At 39.9% G+C, this 23,438-nt stretch overlaps 1 protein-coding gene across 2 annotated transcripts in view; it reads right to left on the bottom strand.

Moving 5' to 3' along the window:
- WARS2 (tryptophanyl tRNA synthetase 2, mitochondrial) overlaps window positions 1-22,978 on the bottom strand; it is a 38,382-nt gene extending 15,404 nt beyond the window's left edge. Inside the window, exons 1-3 of one of the 2 annotated variants that reach the window (XM_051780291.1) lie at window positions 22,828-22,978; window positions 15,675-15,725; window positions 2,934-3,193 (exon numbers count right to left, since the gene is read on the bottom strand). In XM_051780291.1, the coding sequence (XP_051636251.1) occupies window positions 2,934-3,188 (255 nt within the window). In that variant the 5' untranslated portion in view covers window positions 3,189-3,193; window positions 15,675-15,725; window positions 22,828-22,978. The remainder of the gene's footprint in view (window positions 1-2,933; window positions 3,194-15,674; window positions 15,726-22,827) is intronic. The other variant, XM_051780290.1, reaches the window with a different exon arrangement.
- Between the last annotated feature and the right edge of the window lie 460 nt (window positions 22,979-23,438).

Raw genomic sequence — 23,438 nt, 5'->3', positions numbered from 1 at the left:
CATTTCTGTGATCTACAGGTTTCGTAATTTTCTAGATAGAATTCAAAACAAAACAATAATTATAGCACACTAATCTACTGAGAATTCTCTCATTTATCAGTTTGATCTGGTATTGAATAAAACATAATCAAATACCTAAACCAGTTCTCTATTTGCAGTTGCATTTTCACTGCTTTCCTGATGACCTCTGGAAATACAACATATTTCAGTATACAATCAGTTTTGGTTACTTTGCTTTACACCTCAGCCAAATGTTTGTAAACAAAAGTGTGGCTTTTTAGACCACCCTTGGAGACTGCTAGAGTGGCTGAAAAGGACAGGCCAGCTCATTTTTTTGAAAACTGAGCAATTACCAATCAAAATCAAGCAATAAACTTTCTTGATGAGCAATAACTGCAATCCATCTTACACCTACATTTTTAGGAACAATCATTTCGATATTATGACATTCCATAACATGCTATTTCATTATCATACTAAAACAATAATCACATTAGCAAGGTTCCTGTCTCCTTTCCTCGCATCACGAGCTACACGCAGATATTCCTCTTAATTACTTCCAGAGAAACATCTGGTCCTGTTGATGTAAATGAACAGACCATAGGGCATCTCTGGGTGTACCTGACCACTACATACAGCTTGAATAGACTTGGTTTTGGGAAGCTAACAAACCACTTCAGCCTGAACCAGTCCTGAAAGAGTCTGGATTCACAGACAACTATAGTAGTTCTTCTGATTGCAGTGTGATGATCTTTCAAAAATATGCTACAACCAGTCAGTTTGGCAAGTTGTACTGATACATGTGTGATAAGTGTTGGTAAGAATATGGTTCAAGATATTAGACATGGCCCACACATTTAATCTAATGGTTTAGATTAAATAAGAAGAACCACCATTAAAGCTGGACAGATAAAGCCACACGGAAAAATTAATATATAAAGGTAGTCTATTTAGCAGAGGCCAGCCTAACCACTATAAGATAAAACAGAATCATATTTGGTGGAAGATAAAGCTGAACAGGTTGAAGTCTAACTATGTAAGGTTTCCATTGGTTGTTGGCTGTACTGATAGAAGCATCACTGTACAGGAGATGCATCACATACAGTCCTGTCCTCTCATAATTTTCTGAGTCTGATACTTTCTCTTTGGGGACTCAAAGACTCAGTCTCTGCATTATGATATTGTGAAAGATACAACATGCTTTCTGTGGCTGCCTGCAATGTAAAGATCCTCACTGATAATCTGCTGTCTTCACGGGAAGTCTGTGTGTTGGCTTTAGCAAGACCTGGAACAGCACTAATTTAGCTCTTAGACTTGTAGGAATATACAAAAAACAATACTGGAACTGATCAAATATCCACCTCTGACAGCAATCAACAACAACAACAACAAAAAGAATCTAAGTACAGAAAAGCATGGATACTCTCCCATCTGTGATTTCAGCACTTCCTGCAGAGGTGGAATCTCAGAAATGAAACAGTCCCCAAATGATTTTTTAGATTAATTTGTTGACTCCTTTTCTGAATTCATACACATTTCAGCATGCAATGCATCCTGTGATAAGGGGTTCTGTAGACTGATCATGAGTTTCACAAAATTCAGCATTGTTTTGCTTGTTTTGATACTTGTCAGTTCACATTCTTCAGTGGATAAAACAACTGTTCCCCATTTTCTCCATTTCACTTGCAGTTTTATAAACCTTGACTTTATTCCTCTGTAATTTAATTGTTCAGTTGCTTGAAAGCAAGAAAAAAACCCAAACCTTCAGACTGGTTTTTACTGAATCACTGGCTTGTAACTCACCTTGAGATTATTCCAGTTAATGTCAGCCTCAATGACGAAGTTAAGTCAGAGAACCAAATTAAAACCCAAGCTGGTAACTTATTTAAAATGCTAATTGGATTTGAGAAAAAAAAAAGATAAATTAATTTAAACATATCTTCACTAAAATTCTGAGCTAACATATTTAGAATTTTTTTTTTAATACTGAGGAAAAGTGAAGCAGGAAGTATATCTGTCTTCATATTTTCATTATCCACCAGGGACATGGAGCTATGATTGCCATTTGCAGTTTGATAACCACAGGAAACTCTGCCTGTGAAGAACCATGTTCAAAGGAAGAATGAAATACCATTTCATCTTACACTGATAAATTTCAGACACTGTGCACGCCACCTTTGCGGTCCTGCTGCAAGCTGGACATCCATTTAAGGACGTCTTCTCACAAGCAGAAGCTATGATACATCTGTCTCTGTGGGAAATTACAGAAGTTTGCCAGTTAAGAGTCAGTAACAGAAAGTTAATCGAGCAAAAAATTAGGTTGTGTTCCAGGAAAATACAGCATGTGATAGACTAGGGTGACATATGCCAAGTAGGACGGTAAGCCCAGTACTCCTTGGCATGGTCAAGAGAACCAAACAGTTCACATATGAATTACCAGATCACATGGAAAAAGGTACATATGAAAAGCAGGTTATGGTCAAAGAAGGGGAAAAAAAAAATCCCTAGGAGGTGACCCCCTGATAATCATGCTGGAACTGATACAAAACTTACCATATCAATCACTTGTTGGAGATACTGTGCAGCTGGCAGAATAAGTGACAAGGGCCGATTCAAAACCATAGAAACATGTTTTACATGTTTTTATGGATACACAGACTACATTTATGCATTTATGAGTTAACCTTTTACGACTAAAGTGAGACTTACAGAGCTAAATTAATGGTCTCCTAACAGGTCTTTTCAGTATTTTACTCACAACCTGCACAAACACCTAGCCCTGCTTCAGAAATTTACAGTGCAGACTTTTCAGTCATGATTTCAGGCACTTCAAAATCACAGCAAAGGATAAGCTTAAAATCCAACCCTGCTAATTTTTCTAGGACCACCAACACAAAGATGCTCATTCATTAACAAGCATGGAAAGCACTAACCAGTGACTGTCGGAACAGGAAACACTTCTTTGGGTCAATACCACAGGCAAGGATGGCGGCAGTGGTGTCCAGTATGTTCTGGCGCAGGACAGCTGGCTCCTTGGGCATGGTGAGAGAGTGCATGTCCATAATGCTATACAGCACTGAGCTGTGCTCTTCCTGCAGATTCACCCAGTTCTGAATGGCTCCAAGGTAGTTACCCAGATGAGGTGTTCCAGTTGGCTGGATACCAGAGAAAATCCGATCCACGACCATATTCTGTGGCAAAGCATTGGTAAAATTAACACACACCTTTTTTTGGACAGATTCTTTTATATTTAAAAGTCATTAAAAAAGCCTCATTTATGTCTGTGTCTTCTCTCCTCAGCATATTAATGTATAAATTACCTCAGGATTGATAATTGCAGCAAGTCAGTTAAAATACTCTATTTTACTGCAGAGAGACTGACAACTACCATAATTTTAAGTTGTCAGACTGCATATGCAAAAAACGATAGATGTAGACAGAATTGGTGAAAAGCAGATCTCAAAAACCAAGTAGTAGATTCTTTCAGCCTCTTTTGCATTGAAGTTGTATGTTTCTCTTTAGTTTCTATATCCACTATAGTTTCTATACCTGCATTTCAGTTTCTATATCCATTCTGATATAGAAACTTAGTATCACAGTGTAGAGAAATTCAAACATTTTTGTTATAAACTCATGCAGTGTCCCAGTAGATTGCCATCTTAACTCCCATGAACGCTGAAATCTTATTTTTCTAGCTGCAGAGAACATTTTGAGCGGTTCCTGAAAGAAATCTAGTCCTTGACCTACAGGTTAAAGAATAATGAAAGAGATCATCAAAGTTCTGAAACTACCGATCCTGGCAGCAGTAGAGTTTTTAAAAGGGCTCTACAAAGAAATACTGCTATAGCTCAAGATCACACCTGGAATACTGTCCATGCATCAGGATCAGTAAAATGTCAACATCTGAAGAGAGTTCACAGAGAAACAGAAAAAAACAACTGAGAAGCTGAGACTGTGAGCAAAGATTAAAAAGCTTGAAACATGTATAGCTTGGCTATGTGACAGTTACCATCTTAGAAAGTTTGTTTTCCTGCATCCCAGTCCTCCATCTGACCATTTTCTCAGAGTCCCAAGCTGTCAGCAAATGATCAATTACCTCCCCGACCTTTCCAAAGAATTCCACCATATTCAGAAGTAGCTCAGCAATGTTTTATGTGTAAATGCTTGTTATATGCCAAGTTGTAAGAGCATGCAAGACTGCTCGACTTAAAAATGAGGGTCCCCCAAAACTTCAGCAAGGAGTCCAAGTCACAAAGCTGCACAATACAAACCTCAGAGTCTGTTGTGCGACAGGAACATCAACTTCATTATGCCTGTGGCTGCATGATTTTTTTCCTGCTAAATTTTATGAGCAACATCTATAACTTAGCAGGGAGAATTTACTTACTGATGTAGTCTGTTTTCCTTTCTGTGAATCTTCTACAAATGTGTGAGGGAGAAAAAAAAGTCATACAACTATTAAACCACACAAAACGGCAGTAAAAGTCAAGGCCAAGTACCATTATTTTTAACTATTAAAAAAAGGACTTCAAACTGACTTAATTAATTTTGACTCAGACTCAAGAAAAATTAATGAGAAAGTGTTTCCAAGTGGAATAGGAATTTTTTTTTTAAAAAACATGATCTATACTTCAGAAAAGCCTTGCCTATTTCCCTCAAAATCTGCTGAAAATTTTTCTGCTTTCAAAGTAAGCCTGTTTTTCAGATCATGGCAATTTTGTTATCCAACGTTTTAAGTGTTTGTGCTGACAGGCAAGAGCGGGTTTGGGCTAGCTGCCATGCTAATTTCTCCTGCTCACATAAATGACTACACATTTAAATCTTGGTGGTAACCCCTTCACCCCATCCCAAATATCTTCTTGACTTCTAGTATATTGTTGAGTCAGTTTCTAAGTGCTCTTGGAGAACCTCCAGCACAGGAGCTGCAAGGTAGTCACTGCAATGAAAAGCACACCATTTCCTCCAACAGCAATTCCAACTTCCAGCCCTTCTGCTCCAGTCCTTGACCACATATGCCTCTTTTCTCCATTACACAAAAATGGAATTATGTTAATCAATCTCATTTGATTGCTTGTTTTCCTGGGAACCTACATCAGAGCATTTCTCACCACTCACAGAACCCACTCACCTCCCACTAAGCTACTATCTGACCTAAGGACTGCAGACAGCTTCTTCTTAACACTGAGAAGGGCCAAGTGCTCACCTACAGAAGGAGACATACGGCATTCCAATGTATATAAATAAGTGAAGTCTTGCAGAAACTTGGGTAACTTGGAATACACTTGGCTTCAGAGCTGTACTTCTATTACTATGGGCTTAGAGCAGTTGCTAGGCAATGCAACAGGTACTTTACAGGCATAACATTTGTTTCTTGCTTCCCATATTTCTGCTCTTCACCAAGAAAATAAGAATTCAAGAAGAAAATCAGGCTATAAATAGATGATCCCTAAGATGGTGTTCTGCCCCTACAGGGACCCCAGAACAGCCAGTTACTTATCAGAGCACATAACCTCATCTTCCTGTCTCGCCTTACTCAGTACAAATCCTGATACTCCTTCCCACAGTTGTTTCTCCCCATAGTGCTGCTTGCTTTCCAGTGTCCATTTATACGCCTGTTTAATCACACTCTTTTCACAGGCTACACTTTTCACAGCCCTACTCTCTATCTCCTTATCGGACAGTTTCAACCCTCCTGTATCATCTTCTTCCTCCACTTGAGCTTTCCACCCCTTGCTTCCCAAAAGAGTTCTTGCATGGTGTATCAAGACAGTAAGAAGGCACAGAGAATGCCATATGGTGAGGTTATTACTTTTATTACTATTATTACTAATGAAGCTATTACTGCCTTGATTCCAGTGACTTTGTATAAAATATGTTTCCTACCTGCACAGTTAGAAAAGCTAAGAAACTGCATAATGTGCTAGAAATCCACTGTGGATGTGCATCAGGTAAAGTATGCTAGGATGACCAAGTTAAAGAATGGTGAAGAAACCTTCACATCTTTCAAGCGCAGCCTAGTCAAAGACAGCATCATCTGAAATGGCTCTTGATGTTATTCCTTCTTTTCCCTGGGACCCTGAAGCTAGTGCTACTTCAGTGCAGAAGCAGCTCTACCCCTCAGGGTAACTGCCTGTTATATCAGAAAGCAGGAATTTATGTGCAGTCAGCAGAGATCAGCTCATGTGTCAATACCATGACCCAAAAAGAGCTGAACACCCTGACTCTGTGGAGAACAGTTCTGTCTAGAAACCTCGTCAGTCCCCAAGTCACGCAGCAGCTGCAGTTCCCTGCTTCATATGCTTCCCATAACATGTTATCTGCCTTTATCTGCCTTTTCTCTTCCCAGATCACCGTCCAGTTTGTAGATTATGCCACTACGAACATATTGGATGTTCCTAAATTTAAGTATAATACACTCAATACATAAAAATGCAACAGTGACATTTAAATAGGCAGTTTGAGAACATCTTTCACCAAGAAAATCAAAGACATCAGTCTCTTAACATAACCTGTACATTCAAATACTGCACTAACTCCGAATATTCAAAGGCTCACAATGAGCTAATGAAAAGTAGATTTGTTGTAATACTACATAAGTTAGCATCTGGTGATACACTATGTTGAAAAGAAAACACCCAAGTACAACGTAAAATGGACATAGTTTCATACAAAGAGAGAAAAAAGTTCTCTGTCTACCCAGTAAAGAGAATACCTGCGAAGGCAAGCATGACATCTGTAATGGTGCTTTGTATGTTCGAATGGTAAACAACTACTTATAAAAGGGTTGTTCAGTATAAGGGCAATAAATAGCAAGTTAAACATGAGAAACAAACAGTAGCAGTATTATACTGAGTCTAAGCTCAGCAATTACTTAACCTAAAGTATGGAATTTGCAGAAACAAGTAAATCCAATAATGAAAACTGAGCTATGCTGAACCTGAGTAAAGCACTAACAAATACATTACAAAGGACCCACATTGGCTCCCAGCTGAGGGACCCGTTGACTAGAACTCTTTCATCTTTAACTCCTTTGATTCCATTTAACAACATAAAGCATGACAAGTTACAGCAAATAGGGTGGCATGAAATATTCCATTGTGTTAGCAGAAGTCTATATTAAAAAAAGCCTACACAAAACACCCTCAAATGAATCTTGGATTTCTCGCACTAAAAATATACAGAGAACATTGCTCCTTTGGAGAGAGTTTATGTTCCCTGTTTGTTCACTCCGTGAGAAGCAGCGGGCAGCATAGCAGCGTGGCAGGGGAGTTCTGCCTCGTACCATGAAATCATGGGGCTGGAATGCACTTCAATGAAGCTGTTAGGTCAGGGGATGGGAGCTGTGTGCTTGAAAGTACTGGAGTTGGAAAAGGATAAAAACAAAAGGAGTGAAGACTTCCCAATGGAGCAGAGTGAAAGCCACAAGACATGCAGCTCCAGCCCACAGGCACTCACTCATTCAGACATCTGTAGTAAGCACAGTGTGAGCCTGCTGTTCGTATGTTTAACTCTGTGTGGTGTGTGCACCTACACCAGCAGTGCTTCATGTTAATCTTCATTCCTATTAAGAGTGTAGTAACTGACAGATGATTTAACATCTACTGTTTTTTATCTCTCAATTAGACTTTTGCATGGCAGTTCCAAACACCACAGTGCATTTCTCAGCCACATTACCAAACAAACCTCGATCCAAAACCTATTAAGATTCAGGTGTTCTCTTACCTAACCTCCCTTTTTGCAATGAGATAAACAACTGCTGCTCCTTATACTGAAAAACTGTCAATATCCAAATGCTCTCAAACCATCAGGAATAATCATTTCATTCTTGCCTCAGAGTAGGATGGCTAAAGTCTTATCCTGAAATCCTGCAGTACGGCCGTACCCATCTTCAATGCAAAAGAGTATACTGGAAAAGATGATAGCTTCCAAAATCCAGTGCTTCCCCCTTGGACCAAAGAAGAGCTTTTCTCAGTATGCCACACTGGTAGTAAGGAGAGCTACAATTGTCAAGGCCTCAATTCAGCAGTCAAAAGCACACTCACATTCCCTTTCATGAGATGTGTCGGAACCAGAAGATGCACCAAAGCTGCTACAAATAAGAAAATATGCACATAGATGAAAACATCCCACACCACAACCAATTCTTGGTATCTGGATTATAGATTCCATGTTTAGCATTATAAATTCTGTGACTGTTGAACACAAGTATTTACCTGTTGAATACATGTATTTGCCTGGCACAGTTAGTAGAAAGCTGCTCCTCAAATATGTAGTAAAATCAGCGATTACAGAGTTCCTCTACTTCACAAGAGTTACTCAAATAAAATCAAGTGAAAGCATTCACAAGACTCAAGTTTTCAGAACCTCTCTTCTTTATAACTCCACATAAATATTGCCACACACTTGAAATGACAGCAGACAAGCTACAGTTATAAGGAAACTTTATGCCTAAGCTTTCATCTCTTTCTGGGTTTTAAAAACAGAAAAACTTAGCACCCATTCAAGGAAGTAGGAGAAAGCTGCCAATAGATAGACAATTCTCAGCATTGCTTTCTCCTTTTAATTGGGCATAGGAATGTTATACAATTACAAAAAAGTATACATAAAATTTTGGCTGGTTACAGTCCAGTTAAGACCTATTATTTAACACAACAAACCATAAAATGACCACATTAATCCTGCCCTAGAGGTACAAAAGCAGTGCATTCAGCTTCTCAATCTACCCAGTGATGGGGGAGACAGACATATTTTCAAGAGTTGCGCTAGCCAAATATAGATATATAAAAATCAAATCCCAAAGAGTCTTTTGCTAATTATATCTTTTGAGTGACTGAAGGTAAGGACAAAGCTTCAAAGTAACTAATTTCTTTGGACTTCATTCATGATTCTATCCCAGCAAGCTAACTGATGGGAGATAGGCTTATGCCTCTATCTGCAATATATCTAATAAATATTTTCATCTCTAAACTAAAAAAGAAGTCCTGCTCACAAGCTCACCTTTCGGCTGAAATACAAGCAAGAGATTTCAGACCCAAACCCTACACTGCTGCAGAAAATTATGACAGTATTACAATAGCAGCTGCAACAGAAATCACCCCACAACCCACAGTGGTGGTTAACATTCACATGCTATAGTATTTAGCTGCTCTGCTTTATTTTAACAGCTATTTAGTCGGGGCAGAACAGGTGAAGAGCCAAGTGAGATCCACAGCATCAGAGCTAATTCTAAACACAGGTGGTGGGCATGACAGAGAGAGCAGGAAGTCGACAGGAGAATCACTGCTGACATTTGTGACAGGAAAGATTGATGGCTTCCCTCTCTAGTTTTCCCCACTGTGTAGGCACACAGGGGGTGGGGGAAAGGGACGGAGAAGCTGCTGTGCTGGCGACATAACACACCACAAGCCTCCACAGCACCAGCGCTGATTAATGAGACTGGAACGACACAGGAAACAGCAAAGGATCATTCACAGACTTTGCTCTTCTTGTTATAATTTTATTTGTGGCGATTTGTTTTACCCTAGCTGTCCCAAACTGAAGCGAGTTCAAATTTGTGAGAGGAAAAGAAAATGTCAAAGGGAAGAAAGAGCAGCATTAAGCAAACACAGACATAAGTAAAACACATAAATTGGAAAATCTGAAATTTCAAACACGAAGATCCTCCCAACAGGGATCAAAAAGGGAAGAAAAATAAAACAAAACAACACAACCGAAAACTTGTTCCAAACTCAGACACAAAAGAAATTCTCTGGCTGAGAAAAGTCACCAACTACTGCATCTTTGCATCTATCTACAATCCTTTTATTTCCCTCATTAATACTTTGCAACTTCAAAGCTCTCATTGCTTAAATAATATGCTTGTCTGTTAATACTGGCTTAGCAAAACCTGTCTTCAGACAGTTATTGAGCAGCAAAATGAAGGGAAGCAGACAAGTCAGATTTTACTAGCTAAAGCATAAATTTTAAAGCCTAATTGGGACAATCTAAGTGTTAATGTTATTAGAAAAAGAAAAAAAATTCAGGAAAAGGGAAACTTGAGAGCAGTCTATGTACTACAGACTTTGCTTCAATTACTGTTTTTAAAGGAATTACTTCTCTGCAAACTTGCTTAAGAAACTTTTAAACATGTTTATCATGATCTGATAATTCAATACGTCAAATTCATCTGGTACAAATGCTATTTCAACATACCTAATTCTTAAAATGAGGGATTAAAGATCTAACGTTAAATTAGAAAGAAACATATTTACAAGTTTTCAGATAAATAGCTCCTGAGAAAAGATTAACTCGTTGCCCAGAAACTGAGATTTAAACAGCACTGCCTAGTACTCCTTTCTTGAATGGCAAATGCACTCATATTTAAACTTCAGTAAGATTTTAATATTTATATTTAAAATGAGAAACACATTTAAAGGAGGAACATTTACAGCACATACTAACCCCACCCCATAAATTTAACTCTGCCCTCTAGGGCTAGCAAAAGAATTCAGTATAACTGTGTTTGGGTTAGGCTGCCCTCTCACGCTGCCTTGTTAAAGATGACTAAGCAAACGGATCCTTTAATGTGGTTCGCTGCATCCCGCAAATGTATTCTCTCTTTATGAGCTCCGCGTGCCACTCATCGTGCTAATGACAGCTGCACTGACAGACACGTTATCTACAGCAGGTGCCACAGTTTGCGCTGCCATGCACCAGAAGATACCTCTGGACCTGGGACAACTGTAGACCCTTCCCTCCCATGTCAAGTGAAACAGGTTATATGAACCCTGGCTAGGGGACTTGGAAGCAGCCAGCAATATGCTGGCTCAGAAGGGCTGGCTCGAGTCCTCTGAAGAGGCCCCGGGACAAGAACTGCTGATAACATCTGACAGAGCAGGAAGGGTTTGTGCACAGCTGGTGAAAGAACCATGCACTGGGTCTGCCTGCAGCCAATGGCAGTCACCAATCTTACATCTAAACCACAATCTCTTTCTGAGCAAGGACACAGCTTGACAGTTTTACTTTTTGCCCTGTGCTTCTTACAGTTCTCCACATCAACTTGAAGGCCAGCATGTTACAGCTCCCATTCAAAGCTGAGCCATTCCTCAGCTACAGAGCAGGTCCAATGCACACTGACACAGGCACTACTTCTGCACCCCCTGGTTTTCAAAGGTGTACAAAGAACTGCAATTAATGGTCTCAGATGCTGCCTGATGCAGCCTTAACCCTGCATTAAATATTCTTAAACCATTTACTTCCCCTTTTTAAGCTGAGGCAATAAATCTTCTGCAATCAAACTACCTAACCACAGACATTACCTGCAGGCCTTATCAGTCCATTTCACCCAGACCCAGTGACAGGCTAAAGGAATTAATAACAACATGTTTTTACAACTACCACACAAGGAAGGTGCTAAGAGACAAACTAAATTAGTTCCTTGTTGACAGGAGGCTTCAGAGGAAGCTAAGTGTGGTGAACTATCAGCAGGAACATTCTGGCCAGACAGGCAAGGCATGAAGGTCAGGTCAGATCAGAACATGCTGCTTCCAAATCCATTAGATGATGCACTCAATGCTCACAGCTGAAAACTCGACAGATATGGTACTGCAGGTATTGCTTGGAAGAGGTAGCACAAGATGAGAGAGCAGAGCGACAGCCTTGTCACACTGTAGAGAACAATCCTAAAACACAAATCCATATAAAAACTAGTTTACTGTTCACTGAACAATGTATCTGAACCAGCAACGACCAAGGTTTTCAGGCACAGGTGCCTCCTGGAAACAGTTCTCGAAAGCACCCAGCCTTCTGCTGCCTTCCTCCTGATCCCGTAGCAGCCAGTGGCACAAAGCACACTGGCATGGAAGCACCGGGCCCAGAAGCACACAGATAACCTCATGCTCCACTCTGTGACCTCGCCGAAGTGGAGTTACTCTGTATCAGTCAGCTCAACTTCAATTCACGGAAAAATACAGGAACAAATAATGAACTTTGAAGAAAGTACAGAAATAATGGCAAACAGCAGTATTTCTCAAGAACTGGTGATGTCAGATCACTCTGATAACCTTCTATAGCACAAGAGATGCTAGAATGGAGAAGCCAGTACTAAAGGTTATATCCTGATTATCATTTAGTTCCAATATTACCTCAGTTTCCAACAAGCTAGAGAAATGGTACCTAGAATATAATATTATATGCTGGAGGTGGAACTGGACAGAAAAAAAAACCCCAAAACCGAAAAGAGCACTTATCGATGGCTTAGAGTGGTTGTCAAAAGATATATCAAATATAGTTTTGCAGGGTTTTGTCCTAGGTCCAGTATTATTTGGTATTTTAGTATCTCTAATAGTAATCTGGATGTTGAAATAGAGTATTTGTTAAACCTGCAGACAAAACAAAGTTGGAAGGATGGTAAGGGCTCAAAATGATCTTGACAAAGCAAAGAAATGATCTGAAAAACAGAATGCTATTTACCAGGCAAAAATACATGGATCTATACAGAAAAGCTGACTACTCAACCACACAAACACAGGAAGAACAGCTGTCCAGGCAACAACTGCAGAACAGGATCTGGGCTTTGTAATATTTTAGAAGGTGAGTATGAATCAGTATCATGCTGCTGCAAAGCCACAACATTTATAAATTACACCCAAAATTGCACAGGAATTTATGAACAGGATTAAAATCCAGAAGACAGAAAACAATTTGCTCATCTTACTCAGGATGAGGATGGCCTCAAGCTGGAGCATTTGGACAGTTTTAGGTCCTGTATTTCAAAACAGTGGCAGAAAGAGGCCATAGAAGTTCAGCCAAGTCCAGTAAACGTCTTAAGAAATAAGACTACAAAGGAAAGTCTGAGGCTTTTTTAGTCCAGTGAAAGGAAGACTGTGACAGTAAAAGGTCTTAAATGCGCTTTAAATGCACATGACTTTGGGACTATGGTTAATAGGGTAAGAAACAATGAGCTTAAGTTGCAGTAAGGATTCAGATCAGATATAAAGAAAACTTTTCAACAGTAAGAAAAAGAAAGCATTTCAGAAGAGAGCTTAGAGAGGTTCTTTATTTATATATAAATGTATATATGTGATGTGTTGATAAAGATGTAGGGGCAGTTAATTTTTATTTTGGCCTTGGGAAGCACCACCTCCAGCTGGGTCCGTTGCAGTCCTCTGAGCCTATAATCTCATTAAGATGATTAAGATCAAAGTGAGATGACCAAAGAGGATAGAAAATAAATCAGAATTCTATTTAGACAGGCGAGATCTCCCAGCATTTCAAGATTCAAGTCCTTCTACCTGCATTCAACAAAATTTAAGAATTGAGGCCTTTTCACAGATAGCAGCTGAACATTGATATGTTTGGAAAACCATTTCATGTTCTTAAAAGATGTGAACTGCAACTTAACATTTAACACTTGTAAACTGATACTTATCCACATTTAGAAACATACACTGCTTCAAGAGAATAAATCTGGTAGCAACAAGTGAAGAATTAGCACACAAGATACACATGTTACTGTCAAAATGTAATGAAAAGTGTACTATATTTCTAAATTATAAATCTAGATTATTTGATATATGAAAGGTTGGTGCAATTTTAATATATTAAATCATTCTAAGTACCAAAACCTTCACAATCTTAAAGCAAAACAAAACAAAAAGCTAAAGAATGCCCCATAACTAAATATTTCCCTCGCGGAGAAATTAGAGAAGTTTTATGTTTTTGATCACAGTAGTATCCAAATCTCTTAAAAACATCTGATTGCTCTTGCTCCTTCTCTGACCTTCAGCTGAAAGAGAGTTTATTATATTTTTTTATATATTTTCTTCAAGTGAGGAGTCTGCTTGCTACTAACATTGCCCTATGAGATATAAACAAAGAATATCGACTTACATCTATGGGGATGTTTTTTTAAAAATATTTTTTGTTTGGAATTACTATATTTCTTCAGAATACTGTCCTAGAAACTCAAAGAGTAGTTCATTTCCTCTCCATTATTTTATTTGGCAATTTCCTGTAGCAAGGAAAAGTTGGCTTCATTTCACATGGGGCCAAAATTAACACAGCTGTTCAAAAACTTTCACCTTGTGGTCACTGCATGAAATTCATCTCAGGTGAATAGAAGAGTTTTAAAACCACCTGACGGATGTTGAGAGGCCTTGGGATACAGAAATCTCCGTGAATTCCCTAATAGTGCACACATGCACAAAGAAACTGCTACAGCTGGTCCTCCTTGTCTGTGCTGGAGAGAATTCTATGAATTTAAGTATTTTAGACATAATAATCATACTTGTCTCAGGGACTTCTACAGAATTTAAAAAACTTTTTCTGAATATAGACAATACAGACTACATTTAAACTGGTGTAATCAGTGCAGGCTGGTCCTGAAACCACCAGACTGGGTTGTTTCCATAGAAAGGACAAACAACAGATGAGCAACGGATGAGGGGGACAGAGAAACAAATGTTTATTTGTGCTCAGGTCAAGAGGATGTAGCCAAGTGAGACTAGCATGGCAACAGCACATGCCACCCAAGTCACAGCAAACTGTGACTTGCTTATTACACACCTTGAGCCCAGAAATATCACATGAAAAGTTCCCTAGTTTGTGTGTGATGCTCACTGCTTTGTTAAAAAGATGAGATGTTCCTTGCTAACTTCCCTGTACTATTCCAACTGGCCCACAGGAAGCCAGGCAAACTAACAAGTCTCAACTTGGATGTACCCTTTGGAGTATATCAGTATAAAACAAGCCAAGTGTTTTTACTGTAGGTATCCTACAGATGTGTAATACTCCATTTTTTTGAGTACCAGCAAGTATTCTGTATACTAGAGACTTAGAATCAACACTGCACGATCAACTCTAAAAGTGTCCCTTTGAAGGGAGTGACAGCACTTTGGCTGTTGTGACCTGGCTTAATGGTTGATGAACATGCAGAGTGCAGACATTGCTTTAACTCTGCAAAGATCTAAATTGTGGATATCTTAAAAAAACCCCAGAACAAAACAACAAAACACTCCAGTAGAAGTGCATGAAGAGCAGAACGTGAACTCGTTCTCGGCCGCAGAAAGTACATGGGCTGATTTGTTGCCAGCAGAGATGCAAGACGAGATTTGGTCAGGAATTCAGAGGGCTGGACCCCTCATTCCCTTTACATAAGCAACAAAGAGGCTTTGAAATGTTTGAAACTGTTTTGTTCTTCCATGCAAACGGAAAGCACCCTATGGATGCCTATTAAGCAAAGTCTTTCCACATCTTGACAAGTATGTGATTTCAAGAAAAATATTTGCAAATGGATAACCCAATTCAAGTAGAAGTCAAAGACCACCTTTGAAAGAAACTTTGATGTAGCTATAAAAAGATTGTATTTAGGAAGGACAGCATAACATGGTTCTGTCATCAAAAGTTTGTACCTCCTCGTATTTCTTTGCTGCTTTTTGTGCAAAAAGCAACGGTGGTAAGCAGAGAAGTGAATGCCCACGAGGCCTAGGATCAAGGAAGAATCCCTGAAAAGAACTGTTCCTGACTGTTGGGCAAACTCAAAACAGGCTATTTAGCAATCTCACTGCCAAAGGACAGAGATATTAGAGCATCCACAAGTATAAAAGCAAATGACAAAGATAGTTGCCATGTGAATCTTTGGTGAGATCATCAGGAAGCCTGGAGTCTTTTATTAACATGAAAACGCTGCTATATCTTTTCCCAAGGCGCAGGTATCACAGCAGATTTCAAAGTCAGAACCTATGCACCTGGCAAAAGGAAAAAAATGATGGTGAGACCAGAAAGTTGCGAAGACACTTGCAATTCTTTTTTTTTTTTGAATGCTGGCCAACAACCTTCTAATGAGATTAACAGCTCAGCATCTAGATTGTGAGGATGACACTATGAAGACCAATACGTAATATTTGATTGTCACTGAGCGTATGTGATCAGAAACAACAGTGATGGGATTCAGAATCACACATCCTCCATCTGTCAGAATGGGAGAAGATATACAATTTCATCTCATTTCAGCTTCTGAATACTTCAGGGGATTGGAAGAGTTTTATAGGAGCTTTGAGCTTCAAAAATGGAAACTTAGCACTATCCGACTCTGGGATCTTTCTGCACAGGAATGTAAATATTGACAACCACCTACACAGGTGAACTAGATGGGCTTACCACACTTGGAAATATCAGTCAGAAGCATTTATTCACCTTCTAATCTGTACTGTAAGGCTTCAAACCACTTATCTATAAACAAGGTAATCTAAACAAAAAGAAGTTCCTAGTCTGAACAGTTATGAAAGTGCCATCTAAATACAAAGGAAGCACAGCAGGGTTTTATCTGCCTGGCTATGAAGACAACATCTTGGTAGTAGTTCATAACATGAGCTACGTGCAACATAACGAAAACTGAGGAAACCCTCCACACAACACTAATTTTTCACTCAGATATCCTGCAGACGTCACTGAAGCAATGGGATCAACTTCACCTCTCCATTACTTCAGCAGCTCCAAGAAGTGGATACAGCCCTAGCATAATTCAAAGAGCTCAAAGCTAAAAGAAAAGCAGATATTTCATTTCTGGTAGCAATCATCACATTTCAGCACAAGAAGGAGGGAAATGAAAAAGTAAGCATACATACTTCATTGTATATTTGTGTGAGTATACATATTTTTATATATATATATGCAAATATCTATCTATTTCCTTTCCCAGGCAGCAAGAACTTCAGTGCACTCTCAAGGTGAGAATCTCTGGGGGCAAAATTATATTTAATATATTTATTTACATATAAATATATTTAATCCTGTCCAGTGCATATATAGATGTGCCTGATACAGCAGAAAATTATAAAATCTGCTACAGGATTTGTCTGAGTTCGGGACTCCAAGAATGGTATTATTACAGTCAAGGGCTCAAACAACAAAAAGGAAAACAATTTCAGTTCACTGCTTACAAACTCTGCAGAGCTCAAAAAATATATGATCTAAAGTGACTTAACTGACTCAATGTTTGGAGGTTTTCTTCACTTCAACTTCTGATCTGTAATTTGAGTCAACTCCACAAAATGTTTGTTCGTCTAACCCGAGTCGCAGCATAAACCACAACTTGTGTCATGGAAAAAGTAATTGCTGAATGTCTAGAACAGCACTTGCTGTATTAGTAAATGGAAATTCTATCTGCCAATGAAACAGCATTAAAACAAGACCCCCAGTCTGCGGTCTAGAGACAGAGGCAATCTACTACAGACTGTACAATATGTTTGTCCAGCATATGCACTGGAGAAATTTACATAAAACTTCAACATCCAGCATAGGCAGAGCAGCATCTTTCATTAAACTCACTGTACAAAAACAAGTTAATAAAAACAGGAATCTCTCAAGAGAAAAAAACAGGCTCAGTCAAGACACTGAAAGCAAGGGCCAGAGGGGGAAAGAATGGTGGGACTCTACCCAAGCCCTGCCAAGATGCCAAAATAAAGGGCTGTTTCCTGCTAAAACAATCTGTGTTTGCCAGGCTTTATTGTTAGAACTCCATTATGGAAATGAATAGGACCCATTCACGCCTCAAAGATCCCTCATTTCTGTCTACAATGGGGGCTCTCTCCTGTGCAGCTACAACAGTGGTCAAAATCCATCAGAGACAAGGCATTAAGCAAGGCAGATTACGAGAAGTCTCTCCACAATTGGAAGGTCTAATAAATCTGTGTGGAAATCCGAGCTCCCTCAAACCCAGTGAAAACCCAAGAAATGTATGTTCTCACTATATACTAACTTGCCTTCAGCTCTGAAAATGACACAAAAGCTAATGATTTCATTCTGGCATAAAGAACTATTCCATTGCTTTATCTGAAAGGTAAGTTGCTTTCCCTAGAGGATCAAACATAAATTATTTAGTGATTAGAGTATAAACAAATGACTGATTAGGGAAGACTTCCATTCCAACCTGAATAGGAGACACTAGAGGTTTAATCCAAAGACTAGAACATGTTGATTTCAGAAGAACCCAGGTAACTAAATAACTTTCAGTATCTAGGCTCAATAACAATAGTTAGAAATGTTAAAATTCAGAAAATAGGAAATTAAAAAAAAAAAAGGCCACAATTTCTACATACATGAATTCAGATAGAGGATATCTGTACTTGGAAAGCATTTCTCAAATCACTTGGATCTTTCCTAAAGGTCCTGTAGATTCCAATATGCTGAAGCACCCCATACTGGACACCAGGAAACATCATGGGTCTTTGCTGTCTAACAGGTTAAAAAAGCATTTCCAGCTTTTTTAACTCAGTCAAAAGCAGTTTGCTACTTCCAACCTTCATGCTCTCTGGAAGAAAGAGATGTAACACAGGGGATTGTCACAATCATAAATTCAGAGCAAGCACTTAAAAATTTGCCTGTTCATCCATCAATTTCAGTACACAAGTGTCTGGACAGACATTCTAAAGTTGACCTGCTGCAGTAACCTGTGTATGTGTGCAGCTTGTTACATGCACCTGGGGACTCATTTCATTAATGGTTAACAAAGTGACCCCTATGTGACAGCAACAAATTCAAGATGGGAACATGGATACTTTTAAATTGTTTGCATTTCATTCATGACACATCTGAATGATACTAAAAGCTGAGCTCTCTCTCCCACTGTAGTTTTAACTACAACCTTTGAAATCCTTAAGGATTAGAGTCTGGTAATTTCAGTTACTTCTGTTCTCTGGAGCCCATATGGTAACTATAGCTAAAAATTTTGAAGATTTAATTTGCAATCTGGGAAAAAGCATTTTAACGGTCTTCTCCAAAACAACCCTTCAATTTTTATCTGCCTTTTTCACAGCCATCTTTGTTAAAAAATATGAAACATGACCAGTCATTAACATGACTAGCACAGTAACAATGGGGTGATCAGGTGGCCTGAATACTGCCAGAACAATACTTCTTCAAAAAAAGTAAATCAAATTTCATCAGACCCAAACAATCTGAAGATCTCTTCTTAAAGTACTGACAATACTGGCCAGAATCACAGAGGTTCACAGAGGCCAAGTAAAGTATCAGAAGACCAAAAAAGGAAAAATGTCACTCCTGTCTTCAAAAATAGAGGAAAAGAGGAGCAGTCTGGGAGGTAGTCTGCTTAGCATCAATACTCAGTGAATAAAACCCATCTTTGCAATTCCCTAGAAGATAACTAAAAGAAAACAACAGCAAATGTGGATTTGTTAGGAGCAAAGCACACCACATTAGTCTAACTTTGGCCTTGAGACCCATTAGGCTGCCACAGTAGGGTAAGATACCCTAAAGGCCTCTTGATTTTAGCACCACCTTTGGTCACGAATTGTAAAGCAAGCTAGAGAAACTACATACAGGGAACCACACTGTGATATTGTTTTAATGATATTAACTCAGGCAAAGAAATAGGTACATTCCTAAATGAACTGCTAAGATTACCAACGTGTTGGCTAAGATTCATTGGATTTCAAGGTTGTGTACTTGCAGTGGTATCCGACTAAATGTTCACCAGAGATGTTTTCTGTGCAACACTCATCAAAAGGTAGAAAAAACATTCTTGGAACCGTGAGACTCAAACCAATTTTCTCTTTGTATGACCCAAATAGTGCCTGCTACAGTCAGTGTGATAAGTTTCATTAGGGCAAATCCAACTTCCAGTCAGAAAAAAAACCAACTAAATTCTAGCACCAAAACGGAAAGGATTTCGTATTAAAAAATACCAACCCTTGTGGCTGGAAGATGCAATTCTGTACCACTTGAAGCTAAAAGAGAATCCACTTTCTGATGCATCATTCCTGTGAAAGTTGACAAGAGATGAAGTTTGTAGAACATCAAAACGTACAGCTTAGCAATAACAATACAGCCACTGTAACAGATCATGTGTGACAGCCAGGGAAGGCTTACCTATCAAAGAGGAAAGACCAGGGTAGGAGAAAAGGTAGCAAAATGAGAATTCTTGTTTTCTTTAAAAGATACTCCCAGGAAGAAAAGCAATACAGGTACTAGAGTATTCTTGCAGTAACTGTAATAGTGATAACTACTTTGATACTAGAAAAGAAAAATGATGCCAAAGACTCCTGAATTCTTGAAGGCAAATAAAGTAGGCCTCCAGCTGGGAGTCTGAAAAGCCATCTACTGATGCATGAGACTCTATAATCAAAAGCAAGACCTTGTCATTCTTTTACTTCATGTTTGCTGATAGGACTAAACCTAATCCATGTTCTGTCAGGACATACAACAACAACTGACTGACTCACTCTAGAGTAAATTTTCCTATTGACAGGTTATGCCTTCGCTGGATTTCTCATAATTTTATCAGTAATTCTCTGGAGTACCTGTTAGTTGCCACTTTTAAGAGTGTCTTATCAAAGAAACAGACTTGATGAAATTACTTTCTATAACCTTGGCTTAGAGACCAGTGAAGAACAGTAAATCAGGGAATTTCAAAATAAGCTCTTGAAAGTCAAGCTACCCCAAATGTAATTAATCTCTCCAACAAAAATGTTACTTTCTTCTTAACCACATATATTATGCCTACAAATTCTAGCTGTGTTCTAGAAATATGTACAACAAAAAGTATAGAGCAACTTTTCCATAGCATGATAAATCCAGCATAATAATGAACTGTGCACTACAGTAAAACAAAGCTGAAACCACATAAATGATACCTCCTAGCAACTGTGACTACATTATCAAATGCTTAAACATCAAAACTATCAGGGTGCCAGTACTTGGCCAGTACTTGCCTACTCTGCAAGCTTGAAGGCAAACGCTTTTCCAGCTTGAAATTTGAATGTTCCTCATTAGCACACAGCAAATACATTATGTGTTCAAAGCTGTCTGCCATAATAGTTGAACTACTCTGGAGTCCACTCTGGAAACAGGAACAGCATAAATAAGGAAGCCATTTTTTTTCTTTCAATTCTTTTGAAGATGCACTGAAGTACTACTTCAATTCCAGTGCAATTCTCTCCATATAGATGTAAGAGGGTGCTTAAAGTGAGAGAGTAAATTGACAGAATCCCACAACATAATGGACTTCAAATTTAAAATTGGAGGAGCAACTTAAATTACTACTGTTACTTGAGGGTGGGTGATATGAAGCTACATAACCAAGACTAACTTGGGGCTTCTTGTTTTTAAATGAAAACATTTAAAGAACAACAGGAAGGAAGCACATTCTCAGACCTATCATATCTAAAGGACATTGTGGAACAGTAATCAGATGATAAAGCACCCACACCTTGACCTGACAGGTAACTCAGAGGTGACAAGGCAGTGCACGTCAGAGTGAATATTAGGATATAACAGAGCCATATTTACTCAGAGGAGAGTTCTCTATTATGCAAGATAAACCAGAATCCTTTGCTAGAAGGATGAAAACAGAGGAGGCCATCTGCTAGGATACTGAATGGATCAGAAAGAGCCACCACGAGCATCTGGAAAGATAAGCATATACAAGTCCTTTCAGTATTTTTCAAGGACCTCTGAGTTCTAAAAATAATGAGTGGTTTGAGGCATCTTTGCAAGAACTATTCAAATGGTAAGTGTTAGAAACCTAGGAAGATTTAGGTACATGTAAGCGAAATGAAATCAAAGCACCTCCAGAAAATGGAAACACCCTTATTGCCTTGATTTTTTAAGCTTCATTTTAAAAATCCTAATTCAGAAATAGTCTTGTAAGTTGTAGTTTACCCACTATACACCACTATATACACCAACTTTTTGTGTATTAGTGTGTATTGATGTGCTCGGAATATCAACTCAACGGCTGAGGATAACAGAATCCAGTTGCTGCAAGGTCACAGACAGTGTGGATAACACCAAGAGACTGAAAGACATCTTTGATCTTCTATTTATCCTATTTCTTTTCACAAGCAACATGAGACACATCTACCCTGACAACCATTCTAGATAAAATGTTCCATTATAGAAACATAGCACACCATTCAGGATTTAGATGATATAAGAACATCAGCAAGATTTTCATGAAAAAACCAATTGTCCAGCTAAGGGAAACAAACATTCACTAAAATTATGCAACATTATTGTTATCAAATTGTTTTAATTAATCATTCTTCCACCTCTTTTAAAAATAAGGTTGTAAGCAACATAAAAAATTTAGATTTGTAAGGCAAACCATTCACAGACATAAAAATTCATGGAGGAGGGTGCCTACAAACACATGGTCACTGAATATATACCTGACTTGGCTGACTACTGAGGGTTATCTTTCCAAATACAATCAATGCAATCAGTTGCTCCTTTATTTCCATTTTGTAATAGAATGGGAGGGAAGGAGGAAGTGAAGGCTTCTTATGGTTGCAATGAAAATCCCAAATATGTTAAGGAAATGTAACCACTACTACAACATATTGAAGCTGTGTAAGTACCAGGGCGGGGAGTTGACATACATCAATTCAGACATCTGTGTGGTTTGGGGTTTTTTTCCTGCTGGAGAAGACAAGAGTTCCTAGCCTGTAGGTGCATTTAAAATCGGACGGTGATACTCTAGAGAAGAAGCAAAGATCAACGCTGAAATCTCGCACAACGCCCAGCGGTACCTCAGCCCTTAAACGACCACCAGGACACCGGTACTTGCCGGCTCAGCCCTCCCTCTCTCCCGCACCCCGAGTGCCCCGACGAGTAAAAGCCCCTGGAGCTGAGAGGGCCCAGGGAAAGCTGGAAAACGGGAACGATGGGAAGAACGGGGCCAGCTACGCGCGGCCCGGCCCCGCCCCGCGCATGCGCGAAGTCGCTCGCAGGGGGCGGGATGTCGGCTGGGCCGGCCGCGCCTGGAGCACGGGACTCATTCCACACCAGGGAGACCGGGAAGGGACGGGGGACTTGCCCCAGGCCGGTTACCTGGCCGAGGGTCCCGCGGTGCAGGGCCCGGATCAGGCCACTCGGTGTCGCCATGGCAAAGGCGGGAGGAAGGGGCGGGGGGAAGGGAAGCAAGGCAAGGGCACGGCGGGATCCGCGCATGTCCCGCAGCGCGGAGGGCGCAGGCGCGGTCCCTGAGCGGCGGCCAGGGCGCGGTCAGCGGGAAGGGGCGGCGCTGGCACCGCACGGGCCTGCCGGGGACGGCGGGGATGGGCTGGTTAGCCCGGGTGAGGCCGTGTGGGTGTGCCCGTCGTGCCAGGGCGGGGCATCGCTTCCCGCTTTTCACGGGTCCTGGCTCAGCTGCAGGCTGCCCTTGAAAAGGCCCCTCTCAGCAGCGTGTCCTCTCCAAGGGCTCCCTGCTCCCCTCAGCTCGCCTGGCCGTGCCCACTGCAGCTTTTCCACGGAGAGATCCGCAGCCTGCCCGTCTTACTCGTTAAACTAGCTAAAGTCAGCTCCCACAGAAGACCCCGAAAAGATGCTCTCTTCCCTCAATCCGCCCTGCTCTGTCCCAAAAGCCACGGCAGGAGCAGCTCTCTTCATCCAGCATCCCCTACACGGCACATCCCCAAATCCAGTCTTTGTGCCCGTGTTGC

Source organism: Manacus candei, unplaced genomic scaffold (genome assembly GCF_025592945.1).
Source record: "Manacus candei isolate 608988 ecotype Guabito, Panama unplaced genomic scaffold, ASM2559294v1 h1tg000014l, whole genome shotgun sequence".
Lineage (NCBI taxonomy): Eukaryota > Metazoa > Chordata > Aves > Passeriformes > Pipridae > Manacus > Manacus candei.
The sequence above is the reverse complement of the archived record's forward strand: the minus strand, read 5'-3'. Positions and strand labels throughout refer to the sequence as shown.